At 34.4% G+C, this 16,322-nt stretch overlaps 1 protein-coding gene across 1 annotated transcript; it reads right to left on the bottom strand.

Annotated features, from left to right (window-relative positions):
• Positions 1-10,463: 10,463 nt before the first annotated feature.
• Positions 10,464-12,065, bottom strand: LOC108484800 (protein JINGUBANG). The gene has a single exon (XM_017788700.2). The coding sequence runs from the start codon at positions 11,977-11,979 to the stop codon at positions 10,645-10,647; it is 1,335 nt and encodes a 444-aa protein (XP_017644189.1). The 5' UTR covers positions 11,980-12,065; the 3' UTR covers positions 10,464-10,644.
• Between the last annotated feature and the right edge of the window lie 4,257 nt (positions 12,066-16,322).

The following is a 16,322-nucleotide window of genomic DNA, read 5'->3' as shown; positions in this document are numbered from 1 at the left end:
GCCACAGGCGGCACCGTGAAAAGACCTCTCATGCACAGGCATTTTGGATTTTTCTGTGTTTGGGACCATATATTATGGTCTCCTAACTCATTTTGGGAAGAAAAGAAAAAAGAGAAGAAGAAGAAGGAGAAGCAGGCGACATTGATGAGGAGAGAAAAAAGAAAAAGAAAAGGAGAAGAAGAAGAAGAGGGAGGGAAGGAAAAAGAAAGAAAAATAAGGAAAAAAAGGGTAATTTTTTTTAAGTAAGTAATTTATTTATTTTAGGTGTTATTATTATTGTTGATTGATTTTGATTTAATTTAGATTTAATTTATAAATTTATTTTTTGCAAGGTGTTATTTGGTTAAAAAGACATATTAAAGTATGTTTGTATTTATTTTATATTTTCATTCATTCCTAATTTATTTTTAATTTTTATCAAGTAAAAAGCCTATGTATGTTATGTGTAAAGAACGTATTATTATTATTATTATTATTATTATTATTATTATTATTATTATTATTATTATTTATTTTTAAGTGTGTTTTAGGTTGATTTTTTTATTTTTATGTGATGGGGTTTTATACTATTTTACAAAAATAGTATAAAAATAAAATATTTAAAAATATCTTAATAAAAAATAAAATACAAAAGAAATAAAATATGAAAAAAATATTTTTTTTGAGGAAAGTGGTGCTGACGGTTTTTTAAATAATATAAAAATAAAATACAAAAATAATATATTTCAAAAAATAAAATCCGAAAATTTAAATAATACAAATAAAGGGACAAAATTAGGATTATTTACTAAATTAATATAAAAACACTAAAATAATACATTTGAAACATTATGTACTAAAATAATATAAAAATTAAAATACGAAAATTGTATATTTTAAAAATAAAATCCGAAAATTTTAAAAATACAAACAAAGGGCCAAAATTAGGGTTATTTATTAAATTAATATAAAACACTAAAATAATACATTTGAAACATTATGTACAAAAATAATATAAAAATAAAATATGAAAATAGTATATTTTAAAAATAAAATCGAAAATTTTAAAAATACAAAGAAATGACCAAAATCAGGGTTATTTACTAAATTAATATAAAAATACTAAAATAATACATTTGAAACATTATGTACTAAAATAATATAAAAAAATAAAATACAAAAATAGTATATTTTTAAAAATAAAATCCAAAAATTTTAAAAACACAAACAAAGGACCGAAATCAGGGTTATTTACTAAATTAATATAAAATAATAATAAAATAATATATTTGAAACATTATGTACTAAAATAATATAAAAAATAAAATACGAAAATAGTATATTTTAAAAATAAAATCTAAAAATTTTAAAAATACAAACAAAGGGCCAAAATCAAGGTTATTTACTAAATTAATATAAAAACACTAAAATAATATATTTGAAACATTATATACTAAAATAATATAAAAATAAAATACGAAAATAGTATAATTTTAAAAATAAAATCTGAAAATTTTAAAAATACAAACAAAGGGACAAAATTAGGGTTATTTACTTAATTAATATAAAAAACACTAAAATAATACATTTAAAACATTATGTACTAAAATAATATAAAAAATAAAATACGAAAATAGTATATTTTAAAAATAAAATTCAAAATTTTAAAAATACAAAGAAAGGGCCAAAATCAGGGTTATTTACTAAATTAATATAAAAACACTAAAATAATACATTTGAAACATTATGTACTAAAATAACATAAAAAATAAAATATGAAAATAGTATATTTTTAAAAATAAAATCCAAAAATTTAAAAATACAAACAAAGGGACAAAATTAGGGTCTTTACTAAATTAATATTAAAAAAACACTAAAATAATACATTTGAAACATTATGTACTAAAATAATATAAAAATAAAATATAAAAATAGTATATATTAAAAATAAGATCCAAAAATTTAAAAATTTTAAAATACGAAAATTTTATTTCCCAATGAATTTAATTAATTACTTATTATAATATATTTGAAAATAATATTGAACAACTTATCATGTATTTTTAATTATTATTGCATCACTGAAATTATTATTAAATAAAAATTAAATTAAATTAAAATATATTGAACTACTGCCGTGTGTATTAAATATATTATATTTTAAATTAAAATATTTTACTTATTAAATATTTTAAATTATAATAAAAATATTTGTATTTGAGTTGGATATATTTATTTTTTAATGTAGTATAGCAAAAATTTGTTGTCGAAAAAACTGCTTGCTATTTTTTTGTAATTAAAAGCAATATATAAAATTTAGTTATTCTAATAAATATTTAAAATCCATCAAACATTGAAATTAATAATCGAAATTTATTTTGAAATTACAGGCATCGCAATGGCTTCATTGATCAACAAAGGTCTTGCTCACATATGTGACACAGTTAATAATATGGTAAAATATTGTTATTTGTTAATCACGGGTTTCATTAAAAAAAGATCTACGTAATTTAAGGAAATAAATTTCATTAAAAAAAGATCCACGTAATTTAAGAAAATAAATTATGTTATTATAACTATTTTCTGTAATTTAACACTGTCAGGACTCGTACCGCATATTAAGAGGCCGGGTGAATGGTTTAGAATATTCTCTAGATGCATGACTAATGTCTTACTTGGAGCTAGCTAGATTCGGGTCAACAGCATTGACCCGGACATTCGATTTACGGTACGATTTAATATCCACATTGGTCGAGCGTTGGCGCTCGAAGACCCACACTTTTCATTTGCCGTGTAGGGAGTGCATTGTCACTCTGGAGGATGTTTCATTGCAGTTTGGGCTCCCAATCGTCGGGAATGCCGTCACGGGCATAAGTGCGATAGCTGAGCCGGCTGCACTTTGTTATAGCCTATTAGGAGCCTCGTCCGGCGATGATGAGTCCAATTTTTCGAAGTTGAAATTTACATGGCTGAAAGCAAATTTTGAATATTTATCAGTTAATGCCACTGAAGAAGAGTTAATGTGCGCAGCTCGAGCATACATTATGCATATTATAGGGGGTGTACTGATGCCCAATTCAAACAACAACAAGGTTCATCTTCAGTATTTACCTCTACTAGCTAATTTGCGTAATATTCGTTCGTATAGTTGGGTTCCGCAGTTCTAGCTATGTTGTATCGTGAGACAAAGCCTGAGGCCGTAGACATAGGCGGATGCCTTGTATTGTTGCAGTCATGGGCTCTTTATCGAATGCCATTCTTGGCATCGGTTAGTCACTAACCATACTTATTTCTACTAGTTAACAGGTGATAAAATTTAACTTGTTATTAATTGACAATTTCTTTATATGATACTATTCTAACGATATTATATTTACTTGAAAATTGTTTTCAAAGATAGAGTATTTATCCGAGTATAGGGAGGTCGTCCATTGTCCCGATATATCGTCTGATGATTGAACATCATGCCGGGAAAGGGGTAAGCTATTCAAATATTCGTGACATGTAATTACTTTGTATTTCTTACTCAAACCGTGTTAAATTTTAGCCATGGTATTAATCGTGCAGTTTATATGGATGCCATATTGTAGACCAGAAATTGCGGTTATTATACCCTCGTCTGCCTACGTTCATTCTCAATTGTGGTGCACTAACGCACCAATTATCAGTTTCAATATAGTCGAGTGGTACCACGGGATCGAGTACTACGACAGTTTGGTTGCATCCAGTATATTTCGGATCCATCAATGCAGGTGGGGAAGGTTCACAGCATCAACAAGAGAGGAAACATGGAATGCATTGGGGGGTTGTACACAGAAAATTTGTTGCGGTGTGGGATAATCGGATGGGTCGAAGACCTCAGATGGATATGTCTTCTAATTTGCAACCATCGTTAGAGTACATATAATGGTACTCTAGTATGGGGAAGCCATATTTACTTGGTAGGCAGTCGACTATAGTCCCCCCGCACGTGCAACGACATGAGGCACAGTAGCCAGTGGCCGATATAGAGCCCAATCCACAGCCAGATCCCGAGTCCGAGTCTGAGCGATCTCATTCACATTCAGCTGATACTTCTTATCATCCGGATTTGCCGGATCATAACTATTTTTCGGGCTCGTCAGGGGGCGGATACAATTACGGGTTTGATATCTTTGGGTCATATCCACCGCAGCACAACACTTCTCCTGGCCCATATCCATCACAGTATAGCACTACCCTCGGCTTGTATCCACCGCAGTACTCCACTCCCCTTGGGTTGTATCCACCGCAGCATGGCACTCTTCCCGGCTCAAGTTCATCAATGCCATTCGAGCCATATGATTTTTATTTCATGTATCAGACACCCTCACCCGCGACTAAAGAGGAAGTTGGTGGTGGCAATCACCCACAACTTGAACGTCGACCTCCGCTGAAATATACCCCGAGGACCACACCATCGAACCATCAATTTTAGGGGTTTGTTGGGTTTTGATATTAAAAAGTGTGTATTTTTTAGTATATATTTAATTAGATTAATTGAAACTTTGAAAACTGGAACAAAATTTAACCATAACGTAAATTAGATTAATTTGGACATTTTGAACATTAAAACACTAAAACTTGTAACAAACTTAGTCTTGTAATATAAATTAAATATATTACAACATTAATCTAATTGGAACAAACTTTGCAATATAATTTCTTTATATAAGTTAAATACATTACAACATAAGCTCAATTCCTACTCGATCGTGACGATTGGCCAACATGATAGTTTCGCTGCAGGTATTTATTCCGATTATGACCAGGTAACCTGCATAATCCATAACGCGACCTCTCGGATTTCTCCCTAATGTCCATTTCATTACAGATTTTAGATGATTGCGGACGACCTTTCGGATTCCTACGTAGCCCTCTATCTGGGACAAGCTCGAAATTCGTTGGAAGTACCTCCCACGTAAACAGGTCAGGCAGGACGGGGAACTCATTTTTCCATACACGTAACGTGCGCTCGAGTATGTACACATCATCGACAAATTGTTTAACATTAAGGTTCACTTTAGCACACGCTGCCACGACATGCGCACATGGATAATGAAGTGTTTAGAACCTCCTGCAATCGCACCGTTTGTTCTGAAGATCAACTCCATAGGACTTAGGTGGTATGCCGGGTTGACGACCAATGTTGTCCATAACACGAAGTGTTTCAAGGTGTCGTGAATATATTTCTACATTCATCGACCTCGCCATCCGACGGTTTGCAACCATTGCATCCCTGACATCTTCAACAAACACGTGTCCTACCTCCATCTGGTTGACTTGTTGCTGACCCATTCTTGGCATCAAGGTAGCCAACCTGTAGAATGTAGCCGAGAAGATAAATTAAATCAGAAGATGTCGTGTTTTCAACAACACAGCGTTGACCCCCTCCACTAAGTTTGTGGTTATCTGACCATAACGAAAGCCCTCGTCAAAACTTTGAGCCCATTACCACGGCTCCATACTACCCAACCATTGTCGGAAAGATGTATTTGTTTGACCCTCCATGTCACTCTCAAGTCGAGCCATTCTTTGACAAAAAATGTGTGGCTCTAGCTCATGTGCTGTATATGTATTAGGAAAAGATAGGTTACAGTACTGCCCTAAAACATTAAAACTTATATTTAGAAGATAAGGTAATCATTTACCCATTTTCACAACTTGTCTCTTCCAGTCTGCATTCTTATAATCTCGATGGAAGTTAGCCGTGATATGTCGGATGCAGTAAACGGATCTTCATGGTACACCGGAACGCCTAATGGCAGCAATTAATTCTTTCCCTCTATCGGATATGATGCAAATATTATCGTTGCTAATAACATACCTCCGCAGGTTGGTAAGGAAGAATTCTCATGATTCCATGTTCTCCTTATCTACAATGGCAAATGCTATCGGGAGCACGTTCCTGTTGCCGTCTTGAGCAACTGTAAGAAGTAATATTTGTGTATATTTTCCATATAGCCAGGTCCCATCCACTTGCACAAACGGCTTGCAGTGGGGAAATGCGTGCACACATTGATCAAATGTCTAAAACATTCGATGAAAAATTCTTTTTCCCGACTGTAATTGGTCATCCAGGCCGTAATAAGGTCTTGTCTATAACTCAATAACAGTCCCCGATACATACTCCCACATTGCGGCTATCCATCCCTGTAGCTCGTTATACGACGCATCAAAATCCTCATACAATTGCTCTATTACCATCTGTTTAGTTATCCACGCCTTTCGATATGATACTCGATATTGAAATTGTGCCTGCATTTCAGCTATCAGTACCGAAACTTTAATGGTCGGCATGTCCTTCACCATTGGCATGATATACGTACAGATAGTTTTGGAATCAAGTTTTCGATGATCATCTGCCATACGTGTTGATGTACATGTGTGAGGCCCAAAAAATTTACATATCTTCCACATCTGTGAATTTTGAATAAATGCAGCTCGTACCCGCCAATTACAACCTTCCACCGACTTCCAACATTCTCCAATATATAATGTCGGTTTAGACACTGCAACTTTGTAATCCACTGATATATTCATGCTATACCGCTTAATAGCAAATACGCACTCTTCTTTACTTTCGAATCTCTGGCCTACGAACAACTCCTCAGGATCGGAATTTATGGCCAGCCAATGAGCAAGAAGTATTTCAGGGTACTCGGGGAACTCAGCTGCATACGCCGTGTCGGGGTCTATGAGCGACATGTGTGGCCCAGGATTATTGTGTATCACAATACGTCGCATCTGGTTCCCGACCGAAGACGCGTTAATGTTTTCATCGTCATTCACGTCTTCATTATCAATATCATCGGGGACATCGTCTACATCGAGATCATTATCACTATCGACCTCTTGATAACAAGGATCACTGTTATCATAACCATCATCACCAACCACATCCATATCGGGTGTAACATTAAGATCGATATCAATCCCAAGTATAGTCAATTCACTATCAACGTACGATATTGGAGCCACCATGCATGGTTCTTGAGCTCTATGTTCTTCACCATAAGTGAATCGGTGCATTTTTGTCACTCTCATTCCCACAGTAAAGAGCGATCATTGTCTCCACGTCTTCATCGTCTACAAGTTCCATTTCAGTGAATTTGATGGGATCTGTCGAAACTGGAAACTTGTAGAAAAGTTTCGAGATCCTTCTCCCACAACGTCTAACAATTTTTACGTTAATCATTCCCTTCATATCATCTAAGGAGACATTTCTATTAAATCTCATTGCTATTTGTTGTCGACATTCAAATATGCATCCAACAGTTGTTGTCAAGATGATTCCGTCGAAATAAACGCATACGAAAAATTGATTATCCATCTTCAATGCTCAATCTGTTAAAAAATAAGCAAAATTTCTCAAAATAATTTCGAACAGCAAATAAATTATTTAAATAAATAATTTAATTAATCAATATGAATTTTTTTTTCATTCATAAGCTCATACTTTTTCAGTTCTCATTTTTTACATGAACAACATTTATCTTTACATTTAACCATTTAAATTCAATTCTACGTTTTCTTCCATCTCCGACCCTGTATCTTCCTCTAGGAAATACTGTACAATCCAATTTAAATATTATTGATTCTCTTCATATTCATCTTCTACAATCCAATTTGATAATTCCTCGGGATCTTCTTCCCCTTCAATCTTTATAACGGATATTGATATTAGAAATTCTCTTGATAATTTCCTAACATCTAATTTATCCATCCATGGTATGTCAATCACATTTTGCTTCCCAGTCAACTTTCGTGAACCTATACTTTGTTTTGCTATGTTCCTTGCTCCATAAGAGATTATAAACTTTACGAAGCATATAACTAGATTCCAATAGGTTCACGGTACCAATGTCTTCCAAAGTTGGTCTAAAATGATTTGATGGTCCCGTTCTATTAATGTCCCTCTAAGGGTTAAGTATTGCACTTTATTCTTCCTAATCATTTCATGACCTTTCCATAACACTGCTTGCATCTTTTTATTTACTGTAATAATGTGTTGAACAATGTCTTCTTCTGGTTTCATTCTGTAATCTTGCACTTCTCTCATCATCTTATCAACTTTTTCCCTTTGTGCTGAACTTATTATCTCATTAGGCAATACCAAATATGTTGCCATCTCTAACAATATCTATAACATGCCAAATAAATTTCATAAATATTATCTAATCAACCTAAAATCGCTTTTTACCTAATAATATAAAAATAGAATAAAATATCAAAATAGATTGTTTGAAAGATTAAGTACCATTTGGTACTTAATCTTTCAAACAACCTATTTTGATATTTTATTCTATTTTTATATTATTAGGTAAAAACCCACCTAAAACACATATAACAAATAAATTACATAAAAAATAAAACATTCTTTACATAACATAAATAGGCTTTTTAGTGTTTTTTCTTACAAAATTAATATAAATTAACAATAATAATAACTAACAATAATTAGAGTTTTTACTAACAACAATAACCAACAATCCTAATAATAGTTTTTACTAACAATAATAACCAACAATCCTAATAATAGTTTTTACTAACAATAATAATAAGGGTTTTTACTAACAATAATAATAACTAACAAAAAAAAATCAACAATAATAATAACAAAAAAACACAATAACAACATAAAAATCCATTATTTAAAAAAATATATACCTACTCTTTTCTATTTTTTTTTCTTTCTCCTTCTTCTTCTTCTCTTCTCCTTTCTTTCTTTTCTTCTCCTTGCTACTGCTTCCTGCTTCCCGAGTTGCTGCTTCTTCTTGCTTCCAAATGTTGGTTTTATAATGGGGCAGTGCTGCCTATGCCAGAGGCACAACCGGTGTCTCCTCTGGCACCCACACAACCCCTTTTTTTTATTTTTTTTGTTTTTAACTTTTTTTTCTTTTTAACAGAAAATGACAGAATCAGTGGGACTCAGAGTGGTCACACCACTGCCATAGGTCGCACCACCCTAGTCCATACCATTTTCGTCATTACTTTTTGCCCTATACCATTTCAGTCTTTTTTTTTTAATTATATTATAAAAAACCCTAAAAATTGAAAATAGGCGCTGACAAACCTTTCTAGTTTATGAATCTCACACCCTTTGTTTTCAAAGTTACTTATATATTGTAATTTTCAGTTATTGAAATTGAAAATTAATCGAGCAAAAGAAATTCAAAGTAATATTTGTTTAAATTTTGTTTTAACTAATAAAATTTTTTTATCACTAAAATTGTAATTATATTATTTTAAATTAACTAATTTAATGTATTAATGTTAACTTTAATATATAATTAAATTTAATTTAATTATAAAGCATTCACCCTTATTTGCATGGAAATTGATTCAAAAATAAATAATATAGTATAACACAATATATTTCATTATCCTTCATGAAATTTTATTAAAATAAACTTATATATGTTAGCTTGAAAAATGCATTATATTTAAAACATATTTATATTAAAATATAATTTAACTAATAATAATTAAATAATTTTAAAACAAATTAGATTTTTTTTCATTATTGTGTGATTAAAATGTATTAAATATAAAATAATGAAAATAACAAAATAAATAAATAAATAGAATAATAAGCTATTAATAGAAGACAAGTTAATCTTTTGCGTAAATAAATTTTAAATATGCCTCAAGGAGATAAGTGGATATTTTTTTGGAAACGAGCTTTGATATTTTATTTGAGGAGCCTGGCTAGGCCCGGCCTACAATCTAGCCATCAAAAGAATGTGGTGAATGGTGCACAAAGTGGCATTTACACAATGTATTGTACAAAAATATATCTTCTCCTCACTGCATATGATATTTTGATTTACTATTCCATTGGAATTTGTATGCTAGTAACCAAATAAAAGCACCATAACATGACACCCGATGTGATGCACTAAAACGGGGCAAGGCACATAAGCTCCCTCGTCTCTTGTGCATTTACATGGGCAGAGTATGTACAGGACCTTTTCTATGGGCTAGAAATTAGACAGGAGGACCACCTAGTTGCAGTGCAATAAAATGAGTGCTTAATTGAGCTGAAGTTGGTCTTTTCTTCATCCCATTTCAGAATCTCCCTACTGCATCAACGCCTTTGGGTTCCAATCCTTTTAATACGGGAAACATACATCTTCCTCCTTGTGAGCAATTAATAAAGCCTCTTGAACTTGACTGCGATATAACGGAATGCCAGCTGTCCCTTCGTACGGTTCTTTGCAACCTTGGAAGCTTGGGTTTTAACTCAAAATATGTGCTTGGTTTCAATCTTACACAGGGAAAGGTACCGACATTTTTCTTGATCATACATGGCAACTTCCAAGTTCAAACCAATAAGAAATGCCTAACCCTGCCTTTCATTAATTGATGTCTGTTTTTTATTCGCAAATGCTGCTTTGAATTAATTGCCCAAGACTTGTACACTCAAAGCATGCATTTAAAGAAATTTGACGAGTTTCTTATTAGTTGATGATTCAGAAGAAATCCATCACCTGGTATTTATATAGAATTCAAGTTCAGCACTGTTTGTGGAAGGAAATGTTAGTCAATATATACATTTTTATGGATTTGATTGACTCTTGTATGAAGTATGAACATCTTAATTGAATGCCTATTATCTTTGAAAACCTAACAACTTAGAATCCACTATTCCTTTCTTTGGCCAACTCCACCTTGGGAAGAGAAAGCGTGATTCGCTGGCAATGTGGCCGGTAGATGTTTGGTGTCCGATGATGAGTAAGACTGCTGCCGCCATTGTGTCATAGGCGGGGCTCTTTCCGATATGCGCCACATCTTGACCGACTTATCTAGGCTACCACTGTAAAGAATCCACCGCTCTTGACCAGGGATTGATTCATCAGGATCTCTTTCTATTGCCAAGCACTTAACGGGACCGGCATGGCCGTCTAACATGGACAAGCACAAATGCTCAGCCCCCGATCTTTTCCATACGGTAATCCCCATATCAGCTGATCCACTGATCACAAGGTTCCCTGCTGTTACCAAGCAAAGAACAGCCAGTTTGTGCCCTCTCAAAGCACCACCGTGGAAGAGATGGTTGTCACCTTCCCAAAAGTTAACCACTCCATCCGATGACCCGCAATAAACCATTGTAGCAACAAGGTCCAAGGCCAATGCCGTAACCGCACATTCTTGTTTCAGCAATATCTGTGAAAAGATATGCTTGGTTCCTTTCTCTTGTAACTCTCTGCTCCAAATCTTGACCGTTCCATCAGCTGAGCCTGTAAACACTAACCCATCGAAGCCGGCAACAATGGAATTCACTGCATCATCGTGGGATTGAACGGATTCCAAGCATTTCGAATCCAAAACTCTCCAAACTTTGAATGTTTTATCCCAAGAAGCCGAGTAAAGCAACGTTTTATCTTCATTCAAACTAAGGCAAGATATAGCATCGATGTGCTTGAGCCATACGGCCTTACGATTGCTGTTCACTTCAACATAACTACTTGGCTTCATGGAGCTTATTAAATAATCTTTAAAAGCTGGTAATGTACCAACTCGTTTATGAACACCTGAGTTTTTGTTAGCAATCTTCCAAACCCGAATCTTCCCATCTTGATGACCCGTAAAGATCTTCTCTCCAGCAATGACTATGGTTTTAACCAATCCACTATTGGATTTAAACCCTGAAAACTCCTTCTGGTTCCTCCAAACTCTAATGTTCTTGCTATGGGAACCCGTGTATAACAAATCCCCAGAGGCAGCCAAGGAATATATATGCCCTTCTTCACGTACCAACGAACCCATGAGCACGTTAGGAGTGACGTTGTTGGTGTCTTCAACAGCCGAAGCATATAAATGAGTGGATTCGTGAGACGACCATGGAGATTTCCTGAAAGGAGACGCTGAACAGTCGTCATTGTAATGCGGAGGAGAGTCACCGTCGACTGCCATTAAAGAATTATCTTTGCTTTCCTCTTCACCGAGAAGCTTGTTTTGTTTTAAGATTGTTTCCATGTTTTCCCATAAGATGGAGTTGCTTTGTTAACGTTGGAAATTTGGTGGTAATGAATGTTTATAGGGGGCAAGATTTAGGGTGGATGAAACATAAGCATATTGAAAATTAGCATAATTATCACTATTTTTAAGGCTAGTCATTCCCTGAGTTTTGGGGGAATGAAGGTTCCTTTTTTTTTTTTTTCCCTAAATGGGATAAATAATTGACATATTGAATCGCTTTAGCAATTTAGTTATATTTCTTTAAAATAAAATTTTTAATGTGTTTCATAGTTTTGCGAAACTATTTTATTTATTGTGTAATCAACCTTCATCCAATTCAAATCCAGTATAACATTTTGAACTAAAGAAATATTTATAAAATGGCTCCACTTCTTTTATTTATAAAAGTAAAGCAATTTATAATTAAGATAATAAATAATAATAATAACTTTATTTAAATATTTCAAATATTCATTATTGTTACCCTTGTCAGTCGATAAGGTAAATCGCACCGGAAACGATGGCTCAAACTTCGAGTGAGTTTGGATGGGCGGTGCGTTTAGCTGCGGTTAGTGTAAAAACAGCGGTGGCGGTGAGATTAGATACTGTAGCGATACTGTAGCGTGAGACAAAAAGTAAGTTAAACGCACCGCACCGCAGTCAATCGCCCATCCAAACGAAGCCTTCATTAGAAAGCCCAAATAAGGGATCGTCCGATGAGTCTATTTCAAGACTCAATTGACTCTTATTGGGAAAATTAATTCAAATTGATGGGCTTTAGTTTCATAATTGAAAGAAATGATTCGACCTAGTTTCATCAATTCCATCGGTTGCCTGTTTCCATTAATTGGGTTTAGGGTTAGATGAGTATGGATAACTGAGTAATAGGTTGGGTTAGGATAATAGATTTCTTATTGGATAATGGGGAGGATTAAATTGTATTGGTTTTGAATCTTTTGATTGACTGAATAACTTAATTATTAATTTTTTTATTTATTTCTTTAATTTTTCAAAATTAAAGAATTTTAAAAAAAATTTCTGAATGGTATCCATGCCTTTTGTTGAATGCTCAGCGTTTCCACGTAACACTCTCAATAGCTAAAATAAAAAATAAAAAATAAAATTCATATGAAGTGAAATTAATAATTTTTTTTAATATTATGACATTAATTTAACTGTCTATATTTAGTTTGGTGTAATTTTTTTGGTGAAAAAAAACAAAGAAACCATCTAATTGATTACATCCATACTATCAGAGAAAAAACCTCTAGACTAGTCAATATCTAAGAAATTTTGAACCGTAGCAGGGGGAATATCAAAGAATTGCAAATCCAATGTAGAAGATAGAGCTCCTTTTGCCAAATAATCTGCTACTGCATTTTGCTCCCTGGGAATATACCGTAATAACCAAAAATTCTCCTGAGATAAGATGCTCTGGATATGCCTAATCAAAGGGAATTCGACGTGGCTGGACAACTCCCTTGAATGGCCCGAACAACGTCCAGACTGTCTGATAGGTTTATTGCACAATCATGACCTCTTCGTTGGGCAAGCTTAAGTCCTTCAAAAATACCCCAAAGTTCAACTTCGAAAATCGAGCACTTTCCAATATATCGATTAAAACCAAAGAGCCACTGTCCATTCCTATCTCTCGCAACCCCCAAAGAAATTGCAGCCCAAAGATCCAATCGATCTTGCCCACGTATTGAAGAAGATCTTAAACCCATAAGCTTCTTCTTCCAAGGAAGGACCAAGACCACCACAGGTAGTAACTCTTGAGGGTGAATAACATTGAGTAGCACAACACAAAGAGTTATTGACAATCTCTTTCGAACTCCCAGCATGACCCTGAAAAATGAGAAGATTACGATTCTTCTAAAGCCGCCAAATCAAAATTCCAAAAAAACAGCCCAGCTAGCTTCTCCCTCCGAGATCACTGAATCATCCTACACATTTAAAAGAATCCAAACTTGTAAGTTAAGAGAGAAAAAATTCGTCAAAATGATTACTTGTTATGACCTTGCTTCACACATCCTTAGCTGCATTACAATCTCTAGGGATATGAAGAATATCTTCTGAAGGAGAACTACATATAAAGCATGAGGGATCAGCTGCTAAACCTCTTTTGACCCTTTCAACATTACTGAGGAGACGCTGCTTAAGAACTAACCAAATAAAGAAATGAACTCTTTGAGGGCCTGGAGTCTTCCAAACATACTTCCATTTTTCATCCTTTAAATTCTATCCATCACCATTACAAATCTTATAAGCGCTTTTGACCGAGAAGTTTCCAGACGAAGTATGACACCAAATGATTCTATTTCCATTTTTCATCATTTAAATTCTATCCATCACCATTACAAATCTTATAAGCGCTTTTGACCGAGAAGTTTCCAGACGAAGTATGACACCAAATGATTCTATCTTGCCCCTCAAATGGAAGAGAAGGGGGAATACCTATAATCAACTCGATCACTTCCTCCAGGATCCAAAGTCTGAACAAATCAAGGTTCCACAAACCATCCTCATTGACCATATCATTAAGACAGCACCCTGAGTCAATATTAACATTAGCTGGAATAATCTTGATCAACTTTCCCACAGTAGGAATCTAAACATATTCCCAACAACAAATTTGAATCCTGTTACCAATGGACTAACATAAGTTTTCTCGAAGCAACGGCCAAATTTTAGTGAGGGAATTCCACAGAACGAACTTCTTTCTTGCTTAATAGTTTCAAGAGAAGTATCCTCCATACGATATTTAGCCCTAATAACCCAAACCCAAAGGGTCTATTTATTAGTAACGAGATTAAAACCTAGCTTTAGCAGGAATGAGATATTTTGGTCTCGAAGTTTCCGTAAACCAAGGCCTCCGCAACATTTAGGGTGACAAATAGAGCCTCACCTAACTAAAGACATCTTCCTTTTATGCTCAGAAGAACCCCAAATGAACTGCTTCACCAAACTCTCAATTTCATCACAAACTTTCTTATGGATTATCATGGACTGCATAAAGTAGCTAGGAATAGATAGAATAATCAACTGTACCAAAGTGGTGTGACCAGCGATGTAACACCCCACACCTGTGCCCTACACTAGGATGGAATACGAGGTGTTACTAAACTTAAACACATGCATTCAAACATTTACGTGTTACCAAGACTTGATTAAATTCAAAACTTTTTCAAACTTTTCCAAAACTTCTTATCAGGGGCCTATAAGGCCCAAAGCATCTCTTGAAAATCACTCGGGACCAATTCAGGTCCTTTAATCAACACTAGGAAAATGACCTTTGAAACAGGGCACACGCCCGTGTGGATGGGCGACACGCTCGTGTGGAACTTGAACATGGTCGTACTAATAGCCCTTGTGGCACACACGACTTAAGTATCTAGGGACACGCTCATGTCCCATGCCCGTGTGAATTAAATTATAAATTTAAAGCTATAGAGGTTTTCATACGGCCTGGAACACGCCCGTGTCTCTGGCCCGTGTCCCTCACACGGCCATGACACGCCCGTGTCTTAGCCCGTGTCTAAAAACCTTGACATTTTGTTTCTAACGTCAGCATCCAATTAGGGGCGCACGGCCAAGGCACACACCCGTGTGCTAGACTATGCCCTTCACACGGCTGAGACACACGACTGTGTCTCTACCCGTTTGTCTATTACCATGTATACTGACTTGTAAAATTTACGTGCAGGGGACACACGGCCGGACAATACGCCCATGGGGCTTGCCGTGTGTCACACACGGCCTAGACACACGCCCGTGTGTTTACCCGTGTGGACAATATAAGGCTATTTACCAAGCCTTATGCCACCCTGAAACAAAATTTAATACTAATCAACATATCAAGGTCTAATTTGATATGAGTTCTCAACCAACAACCATAGCTAAGGCCTATATACATTTCACAAATTTAACCATATCAACAATTTCACATTCGCAAAAGACTATCTTGCATTCATATAATGACTTAAAATATTAGCCATTTTCATGGCCTTATACAAAATGAGTCAAATGTTAAAACAAGCCAACACCTTTGGCCCCAAAACAATGTGACACAAAAATAAAATCAAATACTCCTATACATGTCCTAATCAAAATGATAAAACTAGTTATACCAAGTGCTTCAAGGATAGTGTGACTAGCTTCTCCGACGTATGCGACGATCCTCGAACTACTTTGGCAGCATTAAAAGGAAATGGAAAGGAAAAAAGGTAAGCATGAGAGCTTAGTAAGTACATATATGCAAATAAGTGTAATTAGAAACACATTCGTCAAACAATGGCTTATCATACTTAAATGGTATATCATTTTAACCTCACTATCTTGCTTTTCCTTCTTTTACGCAT

Source organism: Gossypium arboreum, chromosome 11 (genome assembly GCF_025698485.1).
Source record: "Gossypium arboreum isolate Shixiya-1 chromosome 11, ASM2569848v2, whole genome shotgun sequence".
Lineage (NCBI taxonomy): Eukaryota > Viridiplantae > Streptophyta > Magnoliopsida > Malvales > Malvaceae > Gossypium > Gossypium arboreum.
The sequence above is the reverse complement of the archived record's forward strand: the minus strand, read 5'-3'. Positions and strand labels throughout refer to the sequence as shown.